Source organism: Lichenostomus cassidix, chromosome 8 (assembly GCF_008360975.1).
Source record: "Lichenostomus cassidix isolate B80296 chromosome 8, HeHo_3.0, whole genome shotgun sequence".
Classification (NCBI taxonomy): Eukaryota; Metazoa; Chordata; class Aves; order Passeriformes; family Meliphagidae; genus Lichenostomus; species Lichenostomus cassidix.
Window position 1 is genome coordinate 17890509 of NC_139489.1, and position 22504 is coordinate 17913012.

Here is a 22504-nt window from a genome sequence, read left to right on the forward strand (position 1 = left end):
CTGGGATTTTTTTAAAAGCAACCACCAAAAAGCCATTTTAGTAAAAAAAAGTCAACTTACTTTTGCTTTGGCAAACTGTTCCTACTGAAAGCTTTTTTGGGTCCAGAATGGAAGAGGTAAAGCCCAAACTTCAGGGCAGTAGAGAGTCACAGATGTGGGAGGGCAAATCCTTGCCACTTAGGAAAATCAGAGTCTGGAACTTGTCTGGTCCACATTCTGGGGGAGTCCTTCACCCACAGGCTGTGAACTCTGCAATACAGCTCTTCCTCTCATGCTTTTCAATTTCACAGAACCACCTCTAAGGGAAGGTAGTTAACTGTGGGATTCCTGGTTAATCGAGAAAATATGTTACCAAATGCAATTGATATAAAATCATATTTTTGTTATATGTACACAATCAACCAAATACATGTAAAGCAGACATCTAAAAAAATACACTACATATGAATGAAAAATTATTTTATTTAAAAATACATTATACAGCAGAGTGTCTCTCTTTTTGTTTTCTCACTGCTGGTTCACAGAGATAGTATGATAAATTTAACCCAAATATTTGACTGGGAAAGATCCTGAGAAAGAGACCAGTTACAAGCTGATGATATACAGTACACTGAAAAAGAGTCATCTCTTTTAACATAAAAGAATCTCTTGGTAATCTTATAAATCAGATATAAAAAACGCAGATTTGCTACCATGCAAAAATGAGTGAAGATTTCATTTAAATCTGCACACAGAGAAATCATTAGTACCTTGGAATCTAACTAGCTAGACTAGGAGCAGGGTAAGTGTGCCTAACACGGTGATACAAACTTTGGATCTACTACAATTTTGTAAACACAGTTGATAGTCTAATAAAGGTGGATTTTCAATCACCTAAATAACCTAGTTGTAGCTAAGGACTCTATTCTAGGTTTTTTCTCCCCAAGATATACTTCTTCAATCTCTTAATTCTCAGCTTAGCACAATGACTTCATGGCATATGCTCTATTGCACTCAAAGATGACTTGGCCTTGCCCTTTTTGCCAAGCACTCTTTAGGTAGTTGTATTTTAGTGAAATCAGAGGTTAAACAAAAACTAAAAGCAGGCATTGCCTGGTGACTATGTGAGAATGCATTAAAATTCTTCATAGAAAAAATATACCTGATTCTACATCCTTGTGTTTCAAACATACTCTAACAATGATTAATGCACAGTAAATACATGGAACTGTGGAAAATTTAAGGCCTAAAATGCTTAACAGCCTGTACTGACCAATAGTATTCTCAAAGTTTCTATAATGCTAGCATTTTATCACCTCTTGCCAGAGGAAAGCTTTCTGGCTGATGTTAGGAATGTCTTCAGCATTTACAATATTCAGATCCTTTTGGTGTTCAGTTTTTATAGGACACCTTCACTATGAATAGTCAGCAAGACTGTCTTTCAAAGGGGAGACTTAATCTGAGTATTCACAGTAATAACAGAGATATGGTAACACTGGCTGATGTTGAAGAAAAATCAATTCGTCAACACCACGCAGACTGGCAGAGGATTTTTCTTTCCTTTCTTTTTTTTTTTTTTTTTAAGAATATGAGCCTGAAACACAAACAGAGATAAAAAGCTTTGTAGAGAGAAAGTCTGCCTGTCCTGGTCACTTAGGCTGAAAAAAAATTAATTGAGCGATTTTGGTTTTTCCACAAGCTTTCCACGAAAATGGAGAGTAGAAACTCAGATGAACATTTTTCACTAAGCCAGTGACCCTCTTCTTATCTTAGCACCCATTCTCCCAGCATAGTATCAGGGAGTACAACAATCATGAGAAGACGCAGGCTTCCTTGAATAATTTGTTTAAATGTTTTATGAACAGCACAGCTTCCCATCAGATATGCTAAGCTAAGAATGGAGCCCTTAACCTTTCATGGGATATCATTAGTAATAAAGAATATATCAAAGATCAAACTTTCTATATTATTTTCATTTCTTTTAACCTAGATACATATATATCATCCAAGACATTCAAGAACTACAAAACAACAATTCAACTACAATTATGTCAGGAAAATATCCAAATAAATAAACTTTTAATTATGATACAATACTTATTACAGTAAAAATTGGCATTTTTTTCTCTTCAAAAGCAGAAGCACCAGTCTTACATATAACATACTGTTTGAATGATATCTTACATGGAATACAGCGTAATACAATGTGCAAACAGCATTTTCATACAGAACATAATATTTGTCTAGTTTTTATACACAAATTGCCTCAAATGGAAACAAGTTCATGCTAAATTAAAAATGTAGATTTTAAAAATCAAAGTGAAATCAAAATACAAAGTACTGTTGGAATAGGTACATGAACCATTAAAAACAATGAGAAGCCAAAATAGAGGGTAATGTCAGATAATTAGTGCTCAGTTTATCCCATTCCATCATAAAAGTAAACAGTTAATATTTTCGCTAGAAAGTAAAGTGACGTTCTAATATTTAAGAATTCTTCAAAATGTTGGTATCATTTTAGTGATGTAAAAATCAAGTCAGAAACAGGACTTCTAAAAATTTCTCATTTTTGATACACTGCAAATATCATGTGTGGGCTGTGAAAAGAGATGAAGTCCAATGGAGTGAATACACATCAGCATCAACATCATGTGACTTCTGCAAAGGCCGTGATGTGGTTCTACAAGTTAAAGGAAAAACAAACAGATAAAAACCACAAAACCACACAGATAGACAGCAGCCACCATTGTGAAAACTTCTGCCTCTTGTGCTTGAAGGGCAGCCTTGTACTTGGAGACTATTGCGGGATGATGTAAATAAAACTGATTTTCACTGCAGTGCTCTCACTCACTCCCATAGCAATTCTTAACTGCTGAAAGACTGGATAGGGAAGTATACTGAACAAAGTAATTATGTGTGATGGTTCCATTATATTTTAATTTTAGATAGTTTTGGTTTGTTTTAAATTAAGTTTAATTCTAAATTAAATGTGAATGATTGAGATAGCTGTACTTTTATTGCTATCTTATTCATAATTGAAAACAAAACTCCTAGAAACTAAAATGACAGTTTCTGGCAGATTATAATATTTTATATCAATTTAAATACATTTTTAGTATTCCTTTTTTAAAGATTAATTTCTCCCCATGAGCTCAATGGCACTGAATCAAGTAGCAAAATGCTACAATCAAGTTGCATTTGGCAGTTGAGAGCTCATATTCAAAATTTTTTTCAGAATCACCAGTGTCCAGTTGCAATCTAAGAACATTTTCCTCTTTCTTTCAGTGGGATGATTCTTACGAACACCAAGAAATGTCTTGAAACACGAATATTCTATGTGTGACTCTAAAAACCCTGCAGCACCCCAAAGAGCTTTGGCTACTTTTTCATACTCAAACCTAAGCAAGCAACTCTGCAAAACGTCTGAAGACTCAACAACACAGTGATGTGCAGGATCCAAGGGAAATGTATTTTCCCTTTAGGCACACAGTACCCTCAACTGCCACCATTTTTTACAAAACATGCAGTGTGTGAAATTAATAAAGATAATCTTGATATTAAGCCATGTGCTTGTTCCCAAGCACAAAAATGCACAGAGGGTAAAACACCAAGCAAAGCACTGCAGATTTTTCTCATCACTTTCTCATCTGCCTCCTGGAGCAGATTAAGCTCAAAACAGAGGAGATGTAAGCTGATGAGGAATGGGATGTGGATAACTTGGGGAGAATGGGACCTACTGTTTCTTGTTTAACGGAAGTCCTTCCAAAAATCTCTTATCACACAGCATAAGGAGTGCTGGAGAGAAACAATGGCCATCATGTAAGTTTATATTTCTCCATTCTTCTTTAAACTGCCTGAATATTTGTCTCTCAGTCTGAAGAGGGGGAGATAGGCAGGCATCTTTGCTTTTCACATTAGAGAGAGGAAATTAGAAATACCTTGATTGGAGAGCTGCCCCTTATCCCCCCATGTCCAATCCAGGCTGGCAGCTTTGCTCCTTCTCTCACTGTTCTGTAACTGTACTATGTCCAGCAGGAGAAGCTCTCTTCCACCTCCCCTACAATATGCATTTCAGCTCCAGCAATGTACTTCCTGTATTTTATGACAGCTTTCGTAAAAGGATACTATTAAACAGTAAGCATCTATGTGTATTCTTCTGCCAAACAGAATTTATATATTTTTAATAAATAACAATTATTAAACCATAGCCAGATTTTTTTAAAAGCATTAGAAAAAAAACGGTGCAATTTTCTATGAAAATCTTTTCAATAAAAAGTAGTAACCAATGTTATTGCTTGCAGATTTTGATTCTGTAGAAGAAATGCAAAATTAGACTTGCAGATTAGAAAAAAACTATCAACTCCAAGCATTTTGGTTGCCTGGCCATATTCTGTTTTGAGTATGAAAAAGATGATACAGTAGGCACACTCAATGACTCTGGAATTGCTGTGAGGCTATTATGACATTTTCTTCATAGTATTTACTTTATGTTCTTTATTTAGACCTGAAAAGTCATCCTGTCAACCTAAACTATCCTCAGTCTAAAATTATTCACTTTTTTCATAAGATGGTCTAAAATGAGGAATTGGAGGGAATAAAAGAATCCCTCTTTATTTTAATCAATTCTTTCAAGTCCTGCTACGTGCTGTCCCTGTCTCTAAGTGACACACATTTGTCTGTGATGCAGAGAACCAAATGCTCTTTCATGTGGCATTAATTCAAGACTGCATAACTATTATTTAGGGAAAAGAAAATGTACTTCACACTCCTGCCAGCTATACTTCCAAAATGAGCAGGTCACCATCCCTGGGAAGACATGCAGAGCATAGGATATAACAACACAGAAGAAAATCCCCCTTCCTCAATAAGCCCTCAAAGAGAACTGCTGAGCTGCTGATCACAGACCTATTGATTTGGACCCTAGTGAAGGCCTGTCAATTCATTTCCAGTGGACTCAGCAGGGTGATGCATAACTAGGTCAAAATTAATCACTTGCTGATGGCAAGAATCACTGATACAGATTCATGCAACCATCTGGTTATTCGTGCTTTTTCACATTATCATCTCAGGCAAAACTACAAATAAGCCTTTTGCCGAAGAAAAAACCAAAACAAATCACATCCCTCTGGAATAACTACATTTCAGCTTTTTTACTTCTGCTTAGATTTACTGTGACAAAGTTCAGAGGCAGATACTAACTACTGTCAGCAAATGGGTTCACACAGATGCAGGAAGACAAGCAAAAAACCATGCACAAGACCTCAGCTTCTCCAACTCTATGGGAAATTATTTTCCCTATAGTTCTTGAAAGAATCAGAAATGCTGAGGGTCTGCTCAATGGCAGCAGTCTCATAGACAGGCAGACCAGTGCTTGTACCATCCATTCTAAGTGGACAGTACCAGCCTGGTGAGCAAAGCATGCATCGTAACTGTGCTCTCACACCACTAACAAAAAAGGGAAAGCCAAAGGCTAAGCCTTGAGTGCAGGTTTCTGGGGGAAATAATCCACACCTGTATACCTTCTCTTACATTTTAATTAATTTCTGTTAATAAGCAATGTTATAATGTTAAAGCATTGAAAAAATACATTAAAACATTTTTTTGATTTGCAGTTTCATTATATATATTAAATATTTTTAGCCTTTTTTTGTCTGCTATTTTCATCAATACAGTTAGAAACATTCAAAATTAGTCATCATCCTAAAAAGAAGATTTTTTCCCTTTTTGAAAACAGGAATTTGTAAAATTGTTTCTAGTTTTTCCCACAGTAGAGTTTGTTAAATAGAAAAACATACTACTGTAGTACTTCAGGCAAATGATAATTGATCAAACAATAATAATAATAATAATGTCATCATACAAGTCTCTGAGTCAGCAGAGTACATTTTCTGGACAAATCAGAGTTGTAGTGAACGAGGATGCATTGAGGTGAAACTCCCCCTGCAAAGCCTGCCGCCCTGCACAGAAGGCTGCTGCCCTTGCCCAGCTGCACGCTCACTCGGTGCGCTCTCGCGCACATACGTTCATTGCCTTAGAGGAAGGTGCTCACAGCGCTCCGTCCCTGAGAGCCAGGAGAAGAACCTAAGGATGCGTGCTTTGAGGGAGTTTCCTTGCAAAGGATCTTCTTGATTGTGACTAATGCCTTGATTCTGTAACACCTACAATATGTATGTTTGAGGTCACACTGAATATATTGTTCCACTTCTCGTGTTTAAGTATTATTTTATTGGAGCTCTGGATGTAGTGATCACAGTTTGCATTCAATCAGAAATAATTCTTGTACAATCCCCCAGAAGCAGATTTGAGCAGAAGAGTAGGATGTGAATGCAAATTCAAATGCTTGACACTGAAACAAAATTGCATATGATTTTTATGGGCTGACTCTCCTGGGTATGTATTTGTGCTATGTGCATGAAGCAATCTTGTATTGTATTTCCTTTAACTGACTGCATTATCAAGAAAGAACAATTATGCCAAGAGAAATCTGAAAACTGCCTATAAGCTAATGTATGCACATGGGCCCTCATTAAACCACCCCAGAGAAACAGGTATGGATACCTATGTATGCTTTTGGACATCAAGGACTACAGTATTCAGATACTTCTCAACTAAAATACTTTGAAGCAACAGAAATGGACACAAACCCTCTCCCCCATTTGCCCATATTATGATGAGCTAAAGCATCCTTGTGGTTTGCTTTTAGCTGTCAGCTCAGTGAGAGGCAACCTCCCTGGAGAGCTGCAGGGAGCAGGCCAGGCTCCCCAGGCCATGGTGCTGCGTGCACATAACAATTAAAGACTTGGTACTAACACGCTTAAGACCAAAGAAAAAGCAGTAACACTGAGAATTAAAATTTTCTGACATTTTGAAAAAGCTGTTCCATGTGTCATGAATAATCAAGATGGAGTAAATAGAAAAAACAATACACCTCAAATTCTCAAGGGGAAAGCTCCCTCAATCTTAAAAATTGCTAGCTGAATTCTTAGCAATATCTACATTTACTATTGTTAAAATGTTTTATCACCGTCCTTACCTTTGGCAGATACAAGATAGAATAATTACTGTGTCAAACTCAACAAGACTTCTGAGACAATTAACCCCAATAGCCACTAGCAACTGATATGATGGGCAACAAGAATGTCACATATTGCAAGAGAAATTCCAAATACTTATGAGCCTTAAAACTTGGAAATGGCAGAAGGAGAGAGCACCTAATCTATCTCTTTTGAGTTCAGTCATGCTGGAAAGTCAGTCCTACGGGGGAGTATAAGAGACCTCTTTGTAACAAGGAACAGTGACTGCGTTTGGGAACACGATTTGGGCACTGCTGACAGAAGTAGCAGTAGGAAGGAATGCCAAGCAGAACCTTGGGGAATAAATGCAGTTTAGCTGTCAAACAGAGCACTGCAAAGAATTCATTGTGCAAATAAGTAATACTGAATAGCTACAGGAAGCACTGATAATCAGACACGGTAATTATCTCGTCTCACAAGAGATGAGCCACAGTGCATCTCTTAATCCAATGCTTCCTTCTGAAATCTTGTATCTCAGTATTCTATCTACGGCCTCCATTAGTCTTGAAATGCTCCATATTGTATTTGTATTTGATTTTTTCAACGTTAGAATACTTATTAAAAAAAAATTAGGCTAGTAGAATTAGAAGCTACTACAAGATATGTATGAGACCTCTGTAAGCCCTGGCCAATTTCAGATGACTTTTGCATGAAATAATGTCACTCTCCCCTGAAACAGAAAACACAGTTTGTGACTGCACTTGGATGAAGCTGAACTTTCAAATTCCTCCAGGTACTATCCAGAATATCCCTACTTCTCAGTAATTCTTGCAAAAGAACAGGACTCTCTAACCTTGCCTGTGATAGGATGAGAGCTTCCACTCTGTAGGAGACTGCCAGCTAACTGAAACACCAATTGTCTTGTAACACATGAAGAAGGTCAGAGACAGAAGAGAAAAAGAAGCAAGTGGGTGAGTGATGAAGTTTCTTGGCATTCATTCTTTTCATTAATTCTGAAGATGATTATAGTTAAGGTAAAAGCACTAAGTCTGCACTGCTGAGCAGGCTCTGGGCAAGGATTCCTCAAGGAGACACTGCAACTACAGCTTAATTGACTACATGGGAACCCGTGCAGAACAGCTTAATCATCTGCATGCACCACAGTTAAACACAAGTGTCATGCAAACAGTGATCTAACCTTGTCACTAACCAGCAGCAGCTCAATTCTGACTATTACAAGAACACTTATGCCTATTTAAGTGCAATTCAAATGTAGCTCAACCTCCACCAGAACTGAGACAGTGGCAGCACGGTGAGCATGCCAGGAACATTTGTTCTCCATGGAGAAAGCATTGGAATAGCAAGTAGCAGATCTGGAAACAGCAAAGTAATGTGCTTCCAGGTCTGTATAATGCATTATGTGCTTACTAATTTATAGTGAATTTATAACAAAATAGCAATGAGTGGGATCCTATCTGGCAGGCATTTCCAATGAAGTCATTCTTTAAGACAGTATTTTTGAACTGCTTGCCCCCAGATACCTATATAGTTACTATTTTTTAGTACCAGTCACATAGTTGCATTGCTTCATGCTTGCACTGCCTTAGCCTTTGGTAACTTCAGACAGGTAGGATTTGAACTACTCTTAGCAGCTAATTTCTTACAGTAAGCTGTCTTTAATATTGGCACATGAGCTTGCAGACTGAAAATAAGGAAAAACAGTTTTAAAACAAACAAAATGCAAATCCATGTGCATTCAGAATATTGAACTGGAACAGGCCTAACAGAAATGTAGTGAAAAGTAACTCATAGGTGTCTAAAGAAGAAAAAGGCAAAAAGCACCCAAATTATTTAGCATCACTCTTTCTCCAGGGCAGAACAAAGGATGTAAAACAAAAAGACATTAAAAAGCAAAGACTAAGTTAAGAATTCTGGTAGCGATGGTAGTTAATTAAGATTAGCTAACTTAATTTAGACCTTAGTTCCCCATAGGTATTATTCTTAGTTCCTTTTATTTAATAGGGTCAGTCTTCTATCTAAAACTTTAGATTAAACAAAAAGAAAAACAAAAGAAAAACCAACCAACCAAAAAAAACCCAAAATCCAAACCAAAAACCAACAACAAAACACCTAGAAAAAACCTAGATAAAAAAATAAAGGAAAAATATCCACAGAAACTCAAAATCTTCACATTATTGTCCTTGCATCCCATCCTCTCTGTCTGAAAAGGAGAAAGGCTTTGTAACACAGAAAAAGATGAAATGAAATGAGATCCCAGCAAGTGGTATCCCCCTGTCAGTCAGTCCCTGGTTTAATTATCGAGAGAGAAGTTCCATGACAGCTACCATCTACTGCCATAAGAATATGGGTTCAGAAGGAGAGAAGCTCATTCCTATAATAAAGTCCTGGGCAGTTAACAAATGGTGGAGGTTATCCTCAAGCAGTGCAAACATCATTCCTGCCACCATCCTCCCATACTCCCTCAATCCTCCACAGTTTTCCCCATAACATCTCCAACTAGGCCAAGTCTCAGGAAAAGAACATTGCTCATCATGAAGAAGAGGGTCTCAAATCAGGCAGAAACATGAAGTTAACATTAAGTCTTTATCCCCAGAAAAAAAAAATTAAAATTTCAATAGCCAGAGAATGTATACTTATTACCTGTGATGGCTTTTGAGCCACAGAAATGGCTTCTATTGCACGAGAGCCTACCACGTAAATAAAACATGCTCTCATTAATGTGGTATGTTCCAGACCAACTGACAGCTTGTTTTGTTTTGACATTTTACAGAAACTTTACTGAATGGTTTATTTTGAAGATACACATTCATCATCTAAACGCTTGTTCAAGCAAATGAGACTCTGACCTCCTTACAACAAGATATCAGCCGAAGTAGATTAGACACATTTGGTTCAAAAAAGGCACGTTAGACTATTCTGAAAAGAAATCTTCTTTCCCTTCAAGGAAAGGAATAAAAAACCCAGGACTAGCAGCAATTCTTACTAAAGGACAACTTGCACCACTTTCAAGTGAGTAAGACAAACAGAGAAGTAGTTAAAAACCTTTCTTATGTTTAACACACACAAAAAAAACAAACCCAGAATTAATTTGGAATTAAAAGAATACCACAGAAAAATACTTTTGGTGCCCTACCCAGTGTAGAATTGTGGGCAGAGCAAAACACAGGCATAATTCTATAGATTTTGATGAATAATGAAATATAAAGTCTTTAGAAAAAGTACACCTTCCTTTAAACTTTGCATTACTAGTTCAAAGTTTCCCCTTGGTAAAAAGGCCTAAAATATTTTCTGTATTTGGTTATTCTATCTTTTTAAGTATATGTTTGCTTATAAAATTGGTCAGACATAAGCTTGCCTAACACATAGTACAACATCATCTTCAAAAAATATAAATGGTTATCACAGTAAACCAAAATAAATTCCAGATATATTGTGATACTTAAGCAAAAAGTCTTGGCATACCCAGGAGACTATCACTAGCACATCCTAGTCTAAAATCCCATTTGCTTTGACAAGAGGTCACGGGTTTGTTACCCTCTCTCTTCCAAGTGGGTGTCCTGTCCTGGGGTTAGCATGTGTCTGATGATACAACCCCACAGCTCACCCAGAAGAGACTGCTTCCCATGCTCTACACTAGGCTGAGGACATACCACAAACAAATAGGACAAATGCCACTTGCACCTGAATTGCAAAGCCCCTTCGGCCCATGGGTTAGACTTTCTTTCTAAGCCCTTCAAGTTCTGCAGACTATCAGGCAGAGTATTAATCAGACTTTCTCGAGAAACACAAGGGAAGAGGGCCTCAGACCTACTCAGCCTCACTCCATGGATTTAGCAGCAGCCACGGCAGGGAAATGACAGCATGAACAGCCTCCCAAGGGGTGTCACTGAATAATTCTTTCCTTCTTTCTCCTTCACTGACATGTTGCTATTTTAAATATGATTGCCTTGGCACTCTTGGCAAGATAGTTTGGGATCATCCTTCCAGGAAAGCTACGTTTTATTTAATTGTTTTTTTAAAAAGTCAGACATTACCTTTTCTAAAGGGCTTTCTACTCTGGGTATGCTGATCATGGGCATCTGGGTCAGATTATCCAGATGAGAATGTTCATGTTCTGGCTGACGTCCTCTGAAGTTATTTACCACACAAACAACCTAGAAGAGATTAAAAGATAAACAGAATACCTAAGAAACAACTCATTTTTTTTGAGCTTTGATCCTGACAATTATAATTAGGCAGAAATGACACCAGCTTTAGTCACAGCTTTACAGTAGAAACACTGAAATGTGAAATTCATGTTTTACAGAAAATCCTTAATTAATATTTCAAGACAAAAGAGTTTCAACCAATTTATCAGGACATGCATCATTTGAGAACCAAAAAAAGCTCTTATCTAATAGAAAATCCATTAGTGAAGCTGCATAACAGAACATCAATGATTATCTATGTCATGAAGGGATGTCTTGCAGCACCCATGGCACTAACCCTAAACTCCTAGGAAGGCCAGTGCCATCTCAGTTTCGATCAGCAAAGACTTTCTCAAATGGAGAGTAAGAAAGGGAATAAGAAGGCAAGGACCATTCCCAAGTCTGAATGTAACTTCAAGTCTGCTCAGGGCAGCAGAGATTCTCACACAGGGACTTAGGAATGTGATATGGAACAGTCTGTGCTTCTACTTATTCCGACACTCAGCTGAGCAGCAGTGTTGGCCAACTGCATTTTCTTCAAAACACAACTAAATTTGATGTCATGCTACTCAAAGAATTTTATGGAACATACATCACAAAATATAAGAAATATGCTAGGACAGATTTCTTCTCTATTCTGTTCTCTTTTATCATTTTAGGGTCATGAAGAGAATGGAAAAACTTAAACGCAAACAACTAAATATAATTCCTGGACACTTGTGTGGAAGGGAACGTTTGGAAATGTAAGCAGGTGTATTTTAAAGGAGACTTGCAGCTACCCTTACATGTCTAGAGGAGGGAAAACACCCACTTCAGCCATCCCTGGGAGGGTTCTCAGCTAAACTAAGTTTTCAGATCCAAGATCTTGAGACCAAGACCTTGTGATCCAAGAATCAAGTTCAAAAGTGTTTTCATGGGAAAAAAAATCAGAGGTGAATTTAGAACTATTACAAGCTGCCAGGCAGACAAACCTACAGGCAGTGAAGAGCCGTGACTGTTCTATTCTGTAGTCCTGCACTGCAGATATTAGTGAAGGTGATTACTAGATTAGAATGTTTTGTGACACAGACAGTAGTCATCAGAACTGTGATTAACAATCTGGTTTTGGAACACAGCTCCAGAGAAGAAAAAGGCTAAACAAAGACATTTTGATACAGAATAATATAAAATTTCTACATAAACCTGAATCACTATGAAAAAAATTCATTATGGTTACTGTAAAGCCAGAAAAACAAATGCTACCTATTCTCTGATAAGTGTGGGTATCACTATACTGAATTTTATACTTTATACATGACATCATAACTGTATGTTATTCTGAGGCATATATGCTTCCTGCAAGCAGGTCTTGCTGCAAAAATTACTGTTTGAAATGCTGCAATCTGGTTTACATGGAAGTCAAAAGAGATAATTGGATCAGACCTTTCTTGAATTCACATTTCTGAGTGTATGTAAATGTAACTAAGGAAACTGATGACTAATTAAAAAACCTAAGATGAGAAACATGTCTTTTGTTATTCAGTTGTCTGAAGGTTTTTTTAGAGATACAAATTTAAACATTGATTTTTTTCAAACAGAAGTGGCACAGACACACACTTACCAAAAATACTGCTATAGATATTCCAATTACAAATCCCGCTATTACATCTGACCAGTGATTTCGATACTCTGCTACTCTGTTGATTCCAGTAAGGAAGGCCAAGCACATTAAGCCCAAACACAGAACAGGTTTTGCAAGCCTTGTTCCTCTGGCTTTCACTGTGTTGGTGATATACATCTGAAAATCAGAAAGGAAGAAAGTGTAAGACTGATGGATATCTCCCACTAATTGGTGAATGAAAGCTCCATAATTTGTTTGGATAGACTATAGGTATTTGTTTGGGGTTTTTTTCCAGAGTGGGTGGAGGGTGTAAAGAAACTAGGAAGTAGAGCAGTAGATGAAGTCATCACATCCTTTTCCTAAGGATATAGAAAAAGAATCAGACCATACAGTAAAATTATATTTTACATGAACCTGAAAATTCTACAGAAAACCAGGCAAATTGGAGAATTCTACCTGATTACTCTCAGTATGTGTACTTATTTATTAAAGCATAGAAGTAAAGAGACTGATTTTTCACCGTGCAGTGCTGACAGTAACAGAAAAAGATCTTTACCCTAAAGTATATTAGTACTATTACAAGCTGCCAGGCTGAGTAAGAAAGGGAATACATAAAGACCTTGTTTTCACTAGCAAAAGCCTTTCTTCCTTACACACCACTTCTTCATGTGACTAATTAGTAATTTATCAAATCTGTGAAAACGTGGAAAAATAGTGTCAAAGAGCAGTGAAAATTGAACTAAATGCTAGCATCTACTTTTATAAATATGGTGTAATAGTTTCAACCAGTGCTGAACTAATACAGCTCTGTGCTTCACACAAACCAATCTAAATGCTGCAGGTTTTATGCATCACTCTGAGAAATCCATTTGCCCTGCTGCAGTCTAACTCTCCCTGTGCAATACTACTGAATTAAAAGCACTCCCTGATAACAGAGCAGCTCTTCTGCCCTAAGAGTGCATTAGTGACTACCAGGTTTAAACCAGAGCTTTCCAAGTTCTGATGAGCCAATGGAAGAAATTAATACCAAATATTTGACTTTCCATTTTCTTGAATCTTGGCATAAAGACTGCTTGCAACACACCTCCTCCCCCCCTCCAAAAAAAAAATTATACAACTAACATGATTTTTGAGAAAAAATGTTTCTACTCTCTGCAGGAGACATTTCTGTAATTAAACCACTGAAATCCCTAAATCTTCAAATTTTAAACAGGATTTGACTTTTTCAACTGAAGAATGCAAGTACTTCCTGTGGAGTTTCACTAGAGATTCCAAGTTTGTAATGCCATCACTTAGAACTGCAAAGGAGAACAGATGAGTCTGCATTGCAGAACCATTACCACCTCTTTGGCCAACAAATGGGCAGTCCCTTTGGGTTTGTTTGCATTTTTTTCTTTACTGCCTGAAATGTCGGTGGAATTTACCCGAGTTTATGAAGTGCTGCAATAATCCAGCCAAGAATAGTTTAGAAAGTGTGGTGAGAGTTACAAATTAAGTGAAGTAGTAGCAGTCAGAGCTTGTCTAAAAAGAGCAACATCTGACAGTAATTTTATTCAAAACACTAGAGAAAGGTCCGTGGCTTATAGGATGAAACAAAGCTTAATCTTAAAATAACATCAGAGCAGTGCAACACACAAATCTTCAGTGTACTTTATATGATGAACAGCAAACTAGTAGAAAGCTTTCCACTAATTCAGACAGAGCAAAGGTTTGGGAAAAAGATTTCTCTCCAAGCCACATGTCTCCTCTCTTCTTCCTAAACCATTTCAGAAATAGTGTTTCTCCCTTTGCTGGCTATCCTTTTATCTTAGCTCCTTGTATTTTTGCAGGCTGTCTTCAGCGAGTTACTCTAACCATGCAGAAAGGTGTTAAGAGAACTGGAACTTTAATTTCCAGCTTTTTAGCCCCACTGGTTTTCTCCAAGCTACAGAGAGAGCACTGCACACTGAACTAAGTTAGCAACCATCTATTTTACTAAGTCTCATTGTTCTCCTGGATATTTTCACTACTATCCACATTCATACTACATGTTAGTACAGCTGGTTTTAGGAAAAACACTGGAGCATTTTGAATATGCAGTAAGAAAATCAAATTTTAAATGCAGCTTGGGTGAAGTTGGCACAGGGGAGTTAGCAGGAAGCTATCCTGCATTTAATTCTGTATTGTGTCCTATTAAATTGAAATGACTAGAGAGAAGGAAAAACCTGCTTGTTTAAGGCAGGTCACGGTGACATATTTCAGTCACCTATAACAGCTGGTCATTGCCCAAGAAGATTATCTAAATTTTTAATAAGACAAAACACGTTGCAGTACAAATAATTGATTCTGCAGTACTTCAATCAAATTTCAACATTTTTAATACAAAGCTGAATCAAAAAAATGTTCTGCATAAAATTCTCTGATCTTTTTACAACCAAGCACGTCCTTCAAATTCCCACTCAGAGAAAGCATTGAGGAAAAACAACCACAACTTCATCATGCTGTGCCTCACATGAGTAATAAAGACCTCCGTTTGCCAAGTCCCTTCCTTATATGAGCAGTCATGGTTATCATGCCCAGTTCATTATTCAGTAGTTCATTTTGAAATCACTGGTACACAGGGAAAAATGAACCTAAAAGTCTGAAAAAGAAAGGTTATGCATCATTGAGAGCATCTGTGTTTGGAGCACGGTAGAGAGAACACCTAACCATAGCATTGGCATTCAACATTTCCATTGCTAAGTCTCTCTTGATAGGTACTGAAAGTAAGTAATGGAGGCAAACATTACAAAGGTCTAAATATTAGCAAAATAGCTGTTTGAAAATGACTGTACTTGCAAGCAGGAGGGGAATTCTGAGTTACCATAGCAGCCACCCACTCTCAAAGGGAGGAGAGGTGAAAAAAGGAAGACTCAAGAACTTTGATGAAAAAAGAAGCTATTGTTAACAAGACAATATGCACAGATGCTAGGTGATAAGGATGTGGCTGCACTTAAATGCAATGAGATATGGGAATTGTTAGATAAAGCATAGGCTTTGTTTCTAAATGGGTTGATTGGTGAAATCACACATCTCTAAAAGCATTTATTTCACCACCTCAGAGAGCAAGGACCCTTGGGTCAGCTCTTTGTGTGGCTTTTTTTCTTTAAGCTGGTTTTGTTTTGTGCACAGCTGGCTGAAATATCCAGGAAGGAGTCCATAACAGTCTCTCTCCAAAATTTCTGTCAACCAGAAAGAAAGCACATTTTGTACCACAGATTCTATGCCACTGAAATACTGGGTAATATATGGAGGTCTTTATGCTCTCAGTAACTGTTGTAGCATGGCTCACACAAAGACTAGGCTACTGTTTTAAATCTTCTACTTCAGCGAACAGTGATGAGAAAATTGTTATTTAGGGCCAACTATCCTGATAAACATCATGACAGTGTAAGGACATGACCCCAGATACTGGAACATTTAAATTTTTTCCCTTGGATTATAACAAGCAGTATTTTTAGATTCAGCCATGCAATAAGATTTAAGGAAGAAAAAAAAAGAACTGCCAATATTGTATCAAGGAGCTACCATAAGAACTCAGAAATCCTGAGAATAGTTCACAGTGCTTTAGTTAAATGATAGCAGCATCATGTACCATGCAGCAGTACAGTAATAACATAGCATATATTAATTTCTGCAGTTACTGAAAGAGCAAACAGTAATGAAATGGATTGCAGCAGCTTTAATTTTTTATATTGCTAACTGTATATTGACCACAGACAAGGTTTACATCTTGTTCATGTCAAAAGGCACTTAATACTAGGAAGTCAACCTTACTGATGTCTACATTTTGCTTTTAAAATGTATTAATACTACTTTACTTCCTGCTTTGCAGTAGCTGAACAGTTGGTTTCCTAGTTACTCTGACTCATGGCAAAAGTGGAAATCCAACTTTACAGATGGATGAGAAAAATAGGAGCAATTAAAATGAAAAATTCTGAGTATTTTCTAAAATAGCTTGCATTAAATTTAAAGTGTTTCAGTGAAGCAAAGCCTTAGATATCTTCCCAAATAAAGACAATACTAGTAGAAGACTTACACTTGCCTCAAGTTAGAATAGAATATTATTGTTCATCTCTTATTTGCAGACAACACTTGCCTGTACTAACTGATGATCAGCATCTCTTAAAGAGACATTACTCACAAGGAACCTTTGGTAAATGTTACCCTCATTGCTGCAGATTTTAAGCAACTGGTTCTAAAACCATATGCACAAGCACTGTGTGGATACACTGTGAATGGGGCTGGGATCTTTGCCATACTGTCAAGTGTCAGTTTCCAGATCAATCAGGAATTAAAAGTTGGCTCATCTGATATGTGCTCAAAAGCAATACACACTCAGACACCTATATCTGTAGGTGCATATATACCTATACACACACATGTATCAGCAGGCCATTGTTCAAATACCGAGGGAATGTAAGGGATGACTCCTGCCATGACCACAAAGGTCACACACCTGCCTAGTTTCCCGCTGGCACTATGAAGGCAGCCCTGGGCTCATCCAAGGGGCTGCAGAGGGCTGTGATTACCAGCACAGGTCTGGTAAAACACTCCTACAGGCATGTGGTGGGGAGAGCTTGTCCTCAGCACAGTAACAAGATGTGCTCCAGCTTAAGACTAGAAAGATATGTACTTCAAACTAAGACACAGTTATTCGAGTGAGATTAATTGGTCATTCTTCCTCTCCTCCTGCCCCTCCACAGCCTATACAACAGCTCTGATGCCAGGCAGTAAACACCAGCTTTTATTCCAGCACAGCCCACCCCTCCCTGTAAAAGAGAGGAGAAAGGTAAGGGTGGATTGTCTTGTAGCCCACTTTATTGCATAATAAGAGTCACACTGACTTTGAATGAACAATGAGGTACCTATAAATACCAATTCTGGTACCAAAAGATGCATAGAGATCTTGGGAAACCTGCAGAGATCAGACACACATGTAGCTCATCCTTCTGCTTCAACTCACCAAAGAATATGGCCATGTGCAATTCTAGTGATCTGCACTGGGTTAAAACACAGAAAGGTACCACTACCAGTCAGAGGAAATCCCTAGCCTTATTCCTTAGCACCCAGCAAAGAATTTTTGCACATATTCTGGAAATAGGGAAAAAGTAAAACAAGGAACTGGTTGTCCTAAATCTATACATTATACTCTTCATGGACAACTTGCCCTCTCTTAGCATTGTCTTGGCTTTCAAGGCTTGGAAACCACTGCACCTTGTGAGAATTAAGTCCAATGAATCTTTCTCACAGTAACTAACTGATGGTTTACATACAGAAAATCAGCCAATATTTTGGGCCTTATCTTCTGCCCATTCCTCCCTCCTCCCCCTCACAGTGCAAGTCATTTGCTCTCAAAAACATAGTGACATTAAAGAGCATAATATACTTACAGCCAGATACATAGCTGCATATATGCTTAGTGCTGCTTCTTTGGATGGGAAAGTCTTTCTGGCTTTCATGATAAGGTCTGGATTTCCAGTACAGGCATGTACGCTACTGATGAATTGTGTATACTGTTTACATCCAAGTGCTGTATAGTTGGGTTTACAAAGTGCAAGAAAATGGGGTGCAAGATTCCCTGTTACTACTTGTCCAGCATTTACAAAGATGTCCGTAGCAAACAGTCCAAATGCGTAAATTCCTAAAGAGGGAAACAAAGAGTTAAATTTCCCGACAATTTATAGTATCTCTCATAGCAATATACCAGCTTCTTCCATTCAAGAACATGTAAAATCCTCTCATTTACTGTACCCTAAAGACCATGGCTCACGCTGGAGATGGCATTTTCCTACACCATTGCAGCAGCAACACTGCAACATACCCACACACCTGATGTCTCTCCCATATTTCACAGGAACACACTCACCCCTCGTGCAAATAGCCTGCTTCCCTAGGTCCTGTGGCCATGCATGTCCCTTGTTTGGGGTAGCTGGCTTTACTGGTACCTTATTTTTGTCCATGTTCACTGAACAGAAGTGACAGGCAAATTTTTCACCCTATAAATTTTCTTGAAAACCAAGGAGGTCAGACCCTGATGGAAAAGTAAGTTGGAAAGTCATAACACAAACTGGACATTTTTTTTTGTCCTTGCAGCTGTAAAGAAGCTGTAGCACTGAATAATTCAATACTGCCATGCATGAGTTGTCTTCATCTTCCTGCTACTGGGTAAATCTCTATGCATGGCATATTAATCACAGTATCAACACAGTGAGCTAAAGATTTATATATTTGAGGAGCTACTTATGCTAAAGAGTTTTTTTAATCAGACACATCAGCAAAGCATTAAGCACATGTACTCATTCATTAGAATATAAATGCATGTATCTGATTACTTAAAAGAAAACAGATTTCTGCTTTTCTGAGGTCCCTCTCTATCCTTTTGTAAATAGAAAATGAGCTCTGGAAGAACATGCAAACACAGCACCCTGACCGACAGGCAAAGCCACTAGGTGCTTGTTCCAATTCCACCTGAGCTACAGATTTCCTCCTGTATTTCCACGGGCAAATCACCTTACCTTTCCCACGCTCCAATTCACTGTGAATACAGAGCGAATTCTGGCAAATCCCAATTTCATGGAGTACCATGAGGACTATAATGGATCAACATCACAGCAGATGTAATTCCACAGAAACATATGCATTTATACAGGTCAAGTTTTTTTCTCAACAAAGCTAAAGGACCAAGAGTGATTTCTGCAATCCTGGCTGGCCAGCAATGTCCCACTAATGTTAATTCCCCCAAGATGTGAGACTCTGGTGAGCAGGACATTATGCCTGGCCAAGTTGCTTCACAGAGAGGCCTTTCAGCCAGTCCCAAGGGTGTGCACTGCACAACACAGTTGGACACACCACTCTGTGAGAATAATGGGTAGTGATGCCTCATCTCCTAGAACAGTGTAGAGGCCTTTGTTCACTGCTGCCACCCCTCCCAAATTTTTTTGCTGCTGTGAGGAAAGAAGGGCCCACTAAGTGGGAAGAAAACTCAGGCACGGATTATACACAGAGGAACTGGGGTGGGAGGAGCTCCTCATCATCACTCCCCACCTCCTCCAGACCTATGCAAGACAGCCTCCTTCTTGCAGGGAGCAGTCATGCTCTGGGAAGGCAGGCACAGTTGTTACACAAAGACTGCAAATACAGACACAGCTGCACATGCCCTCCCTCCCCCTGAGGCCGGGGCACACAGCAGGATTAGCTGCCCCAAGCCTCCATTCCTCCAGCTGTTTCTTTTAGATACATCCATGGGAGAGAAGCAAACAGCAGAACTGAGCCCTGCTATGGCATCCCTGCAGGTATTAAAATGCAACATCTGGGTATGTTCAATACACATTTTGAGTGGTGGGACTTCTCCTTCCCAACATATTTGGAACAAATGAAGTAGAAAAGATGACATTAGTAAAGTCAACAGGGGAGTTTCAGCCAAAACCAATGTAGCACAGATTTTGTACAGTTTTCTTCCAGAGACTATAATACAATATCCAGGCTAAGAAAGCAGCTAAGTCAGCTTGGCTTCAAACACACATTTATATCCCAATGTTTTCAAATTTGGTGTGTGCTTACTATCACCTATAGATATGGCACAAAAGATATTACCTTTCTCAACTTCACCCCACTTCAGGCCTGCTAGCTGTTTTTCCCCCTTGTGGTCCCAATTTTTTCTATTTTTACTGCTGTTTGTGCGACTATTTTTTAATCCAAACTTGCAAAAAGCTTAATTTGCTACCTAAAAGGAAAACTGCGCCAGAGTTAACACCACAGATGAAATGTTATATGGTTGTATGAATATTTTCCCCAGGTCAGAATTAAGACATAATTGATCACTCTCACCATTCAGAAAATGAAAGCAGTAATTTTGCTCATACCAAGGAATCTGATGGTCCTGCGCACCAGTGGATTTATATAACAACAGTCTCCAGTCAATATTGTTTTTTCTTGGTTTTCAAAATCCTTTGTAGCTAACTGTAGACAAAAGACTGCAGTTTCTCCAACGATAATCTTAGGGGAGGAGAAAAAAGGGGAGAGAAATGGTACATCAGATTACAGCAAGTAAAATACACTAATATTACAGAGACAGACATCTCATCTTAAAGAAACAAGACCAAACCAGCACAAAAGACAGCATAAGTGAATCAAGTTCTGTACATTAATCTTCTTATGAGGGAAATATGCCCTATGGCTTGCTTTACTTTATTTGCCTTAAAAGAGAATAAATTACTACAACCAGGATTTGTAGTCGACATAACATAACCTAGTTTTCAGGATGAGGGGAAAGAGAAAGAAATCTATTAGTTAAAGAACAACAGATCACATAAGGCACAAGATTTGGACCAAAGCAAAGGCCTAATCCTGGGAGATGCTGAACATTTCATTTCCCACATGGCATTCACTGACACTCAGCACTTCGCAGGGTTGAGCTTTAAATTTTGGACTATGGTGGGGAGAAAGGGGGAAAAAAAAATTGTAACAGAGCTCCTGTTCACAACAAAGGTTTGGTTTGCCAGGATGTACTTAATAGGGTTTGATTCATATTTTGCTAGCTAAATGTATCAAGTCTGGCCTTAGCTCTGTTCCTCATGCTTGAATAAAGTGTCACCACTGATATGTTAACATTAAGAATGGCCTGTTTCACATTCACTTCACCAAAATAAAGTTCCCATGTGTATACATCATTCACATTATGGTTGGCAAAAATAAACCTAAAAATCACAAAATGAGGAAAAAAATATATTCCAAATGTACAGTATCTTCTCTAGGTTGTGTATTACCTGTACAAGAAAGCATGAACTTTGATTTACTCACTACAATTATGGTATTGAGACCTAATAGCCAAAGCCAAGACCTAAGCAGGTATGGATCTAAAGCTACAATACTGAAGCTTTATGGCAGATAACATGGGTATAATTGAAAAGTAGAGCAGGGTCACATACTGACCACTGGATTCCAACCTTGATTCACTGTGGGACTTACAGGCAAGGCCCTTCCACTCCTCTTTATGAAAAGCTTAAAGTTTATTGATAGGTGCATCACATTTTGATCCACAGGAATGAAGACCACAAACCCAAAGTCTTAATACTACACAAATACAGGAAACAATGCCATTAAATCTGATTAATTGCCCAGGTTTTCCTAAGCCTTTGACCGAACAGGAAAATATAAATCTTTTCATATATCACAATAGGTCTGAACAGTACTGAACAGACAGCACTAGTTACAAAAAAATAAATAAAATAACCTCTGGGCACGGGATCACATGCATATTTTGTTGTCAACAGCAAGGATGCAATTAATGACCTTAGTTGCTTGTAGATTATGCAGATACCCTTGGGCTAAATTGTGGAAGAAAATGCTTCTTACATATAATGTGGCACAAATACCAAAAATAACTATAGAGACAAGTGTCTAAAAAGCAAAATTTAATTTGTGACCAAAATAGCCATTATCTACTAGATCGGCTTCAGATCCTAGTGGAATTTTTAGATGAAACAGAAATTTCAAAACCTTAACTAACAAATATCCTCTCTCTATTGTGATGCAAGCAAATTTTCAATCTACTGAAGTAGACTTTCTTAATCTACAATTAGCAAATGATCAGTATACATGAAAAATAACTCAACCTTCAATTCAAGATCATCCAAATTATGACAAGGAGAATTCAACCCAATGATCCCTAGAGCTCTCATGAA

The 22504-nt window shown here is 38.0% G+C and overlaps 1 protein-coding gene across 3 annotated transcripts in view; it reads right to left on the reverse strand.

The window, feature by feature from the left end:
- Positions 1-444: 444 nt before the first annotated feature.
- Positions 445-22504, reverse strand: part of PLPPR5 (phospholipid phosphatase related 5) — a 105067-nt gene continuing 83007 nt past the window's right edge. For 2 of the 3 annotated variants that reach the window (XM_085068153.1, XM_085068156.1), the window contains 5 exons: positions 20684-20816; positions 18212-18462; positions 12801-12977; positions 11048-11167; positions 445-2659 (listed from right to left, as the gene is read on the reverse strand). In XM_085068153.1, coding sequence (XP_084924279.1) covers positions 2627-2659; positions 11048-11167; positions 12801-12977; positions 18212-18462; positions 20684-20816 — 714 coding nt within the window. In that variant the 3' untranslated portion in view covers positions 445-2626. Of the gene's footprint in view, positions 2660-5819; positions 6138-11047; positions 11168-12800; positions 12978-18211; positions 18463-20683; positions 20817-22504 lie in introns of those variants that run through there. The other variant, XM_085068152.1, reaches the window with a different exon arrangement.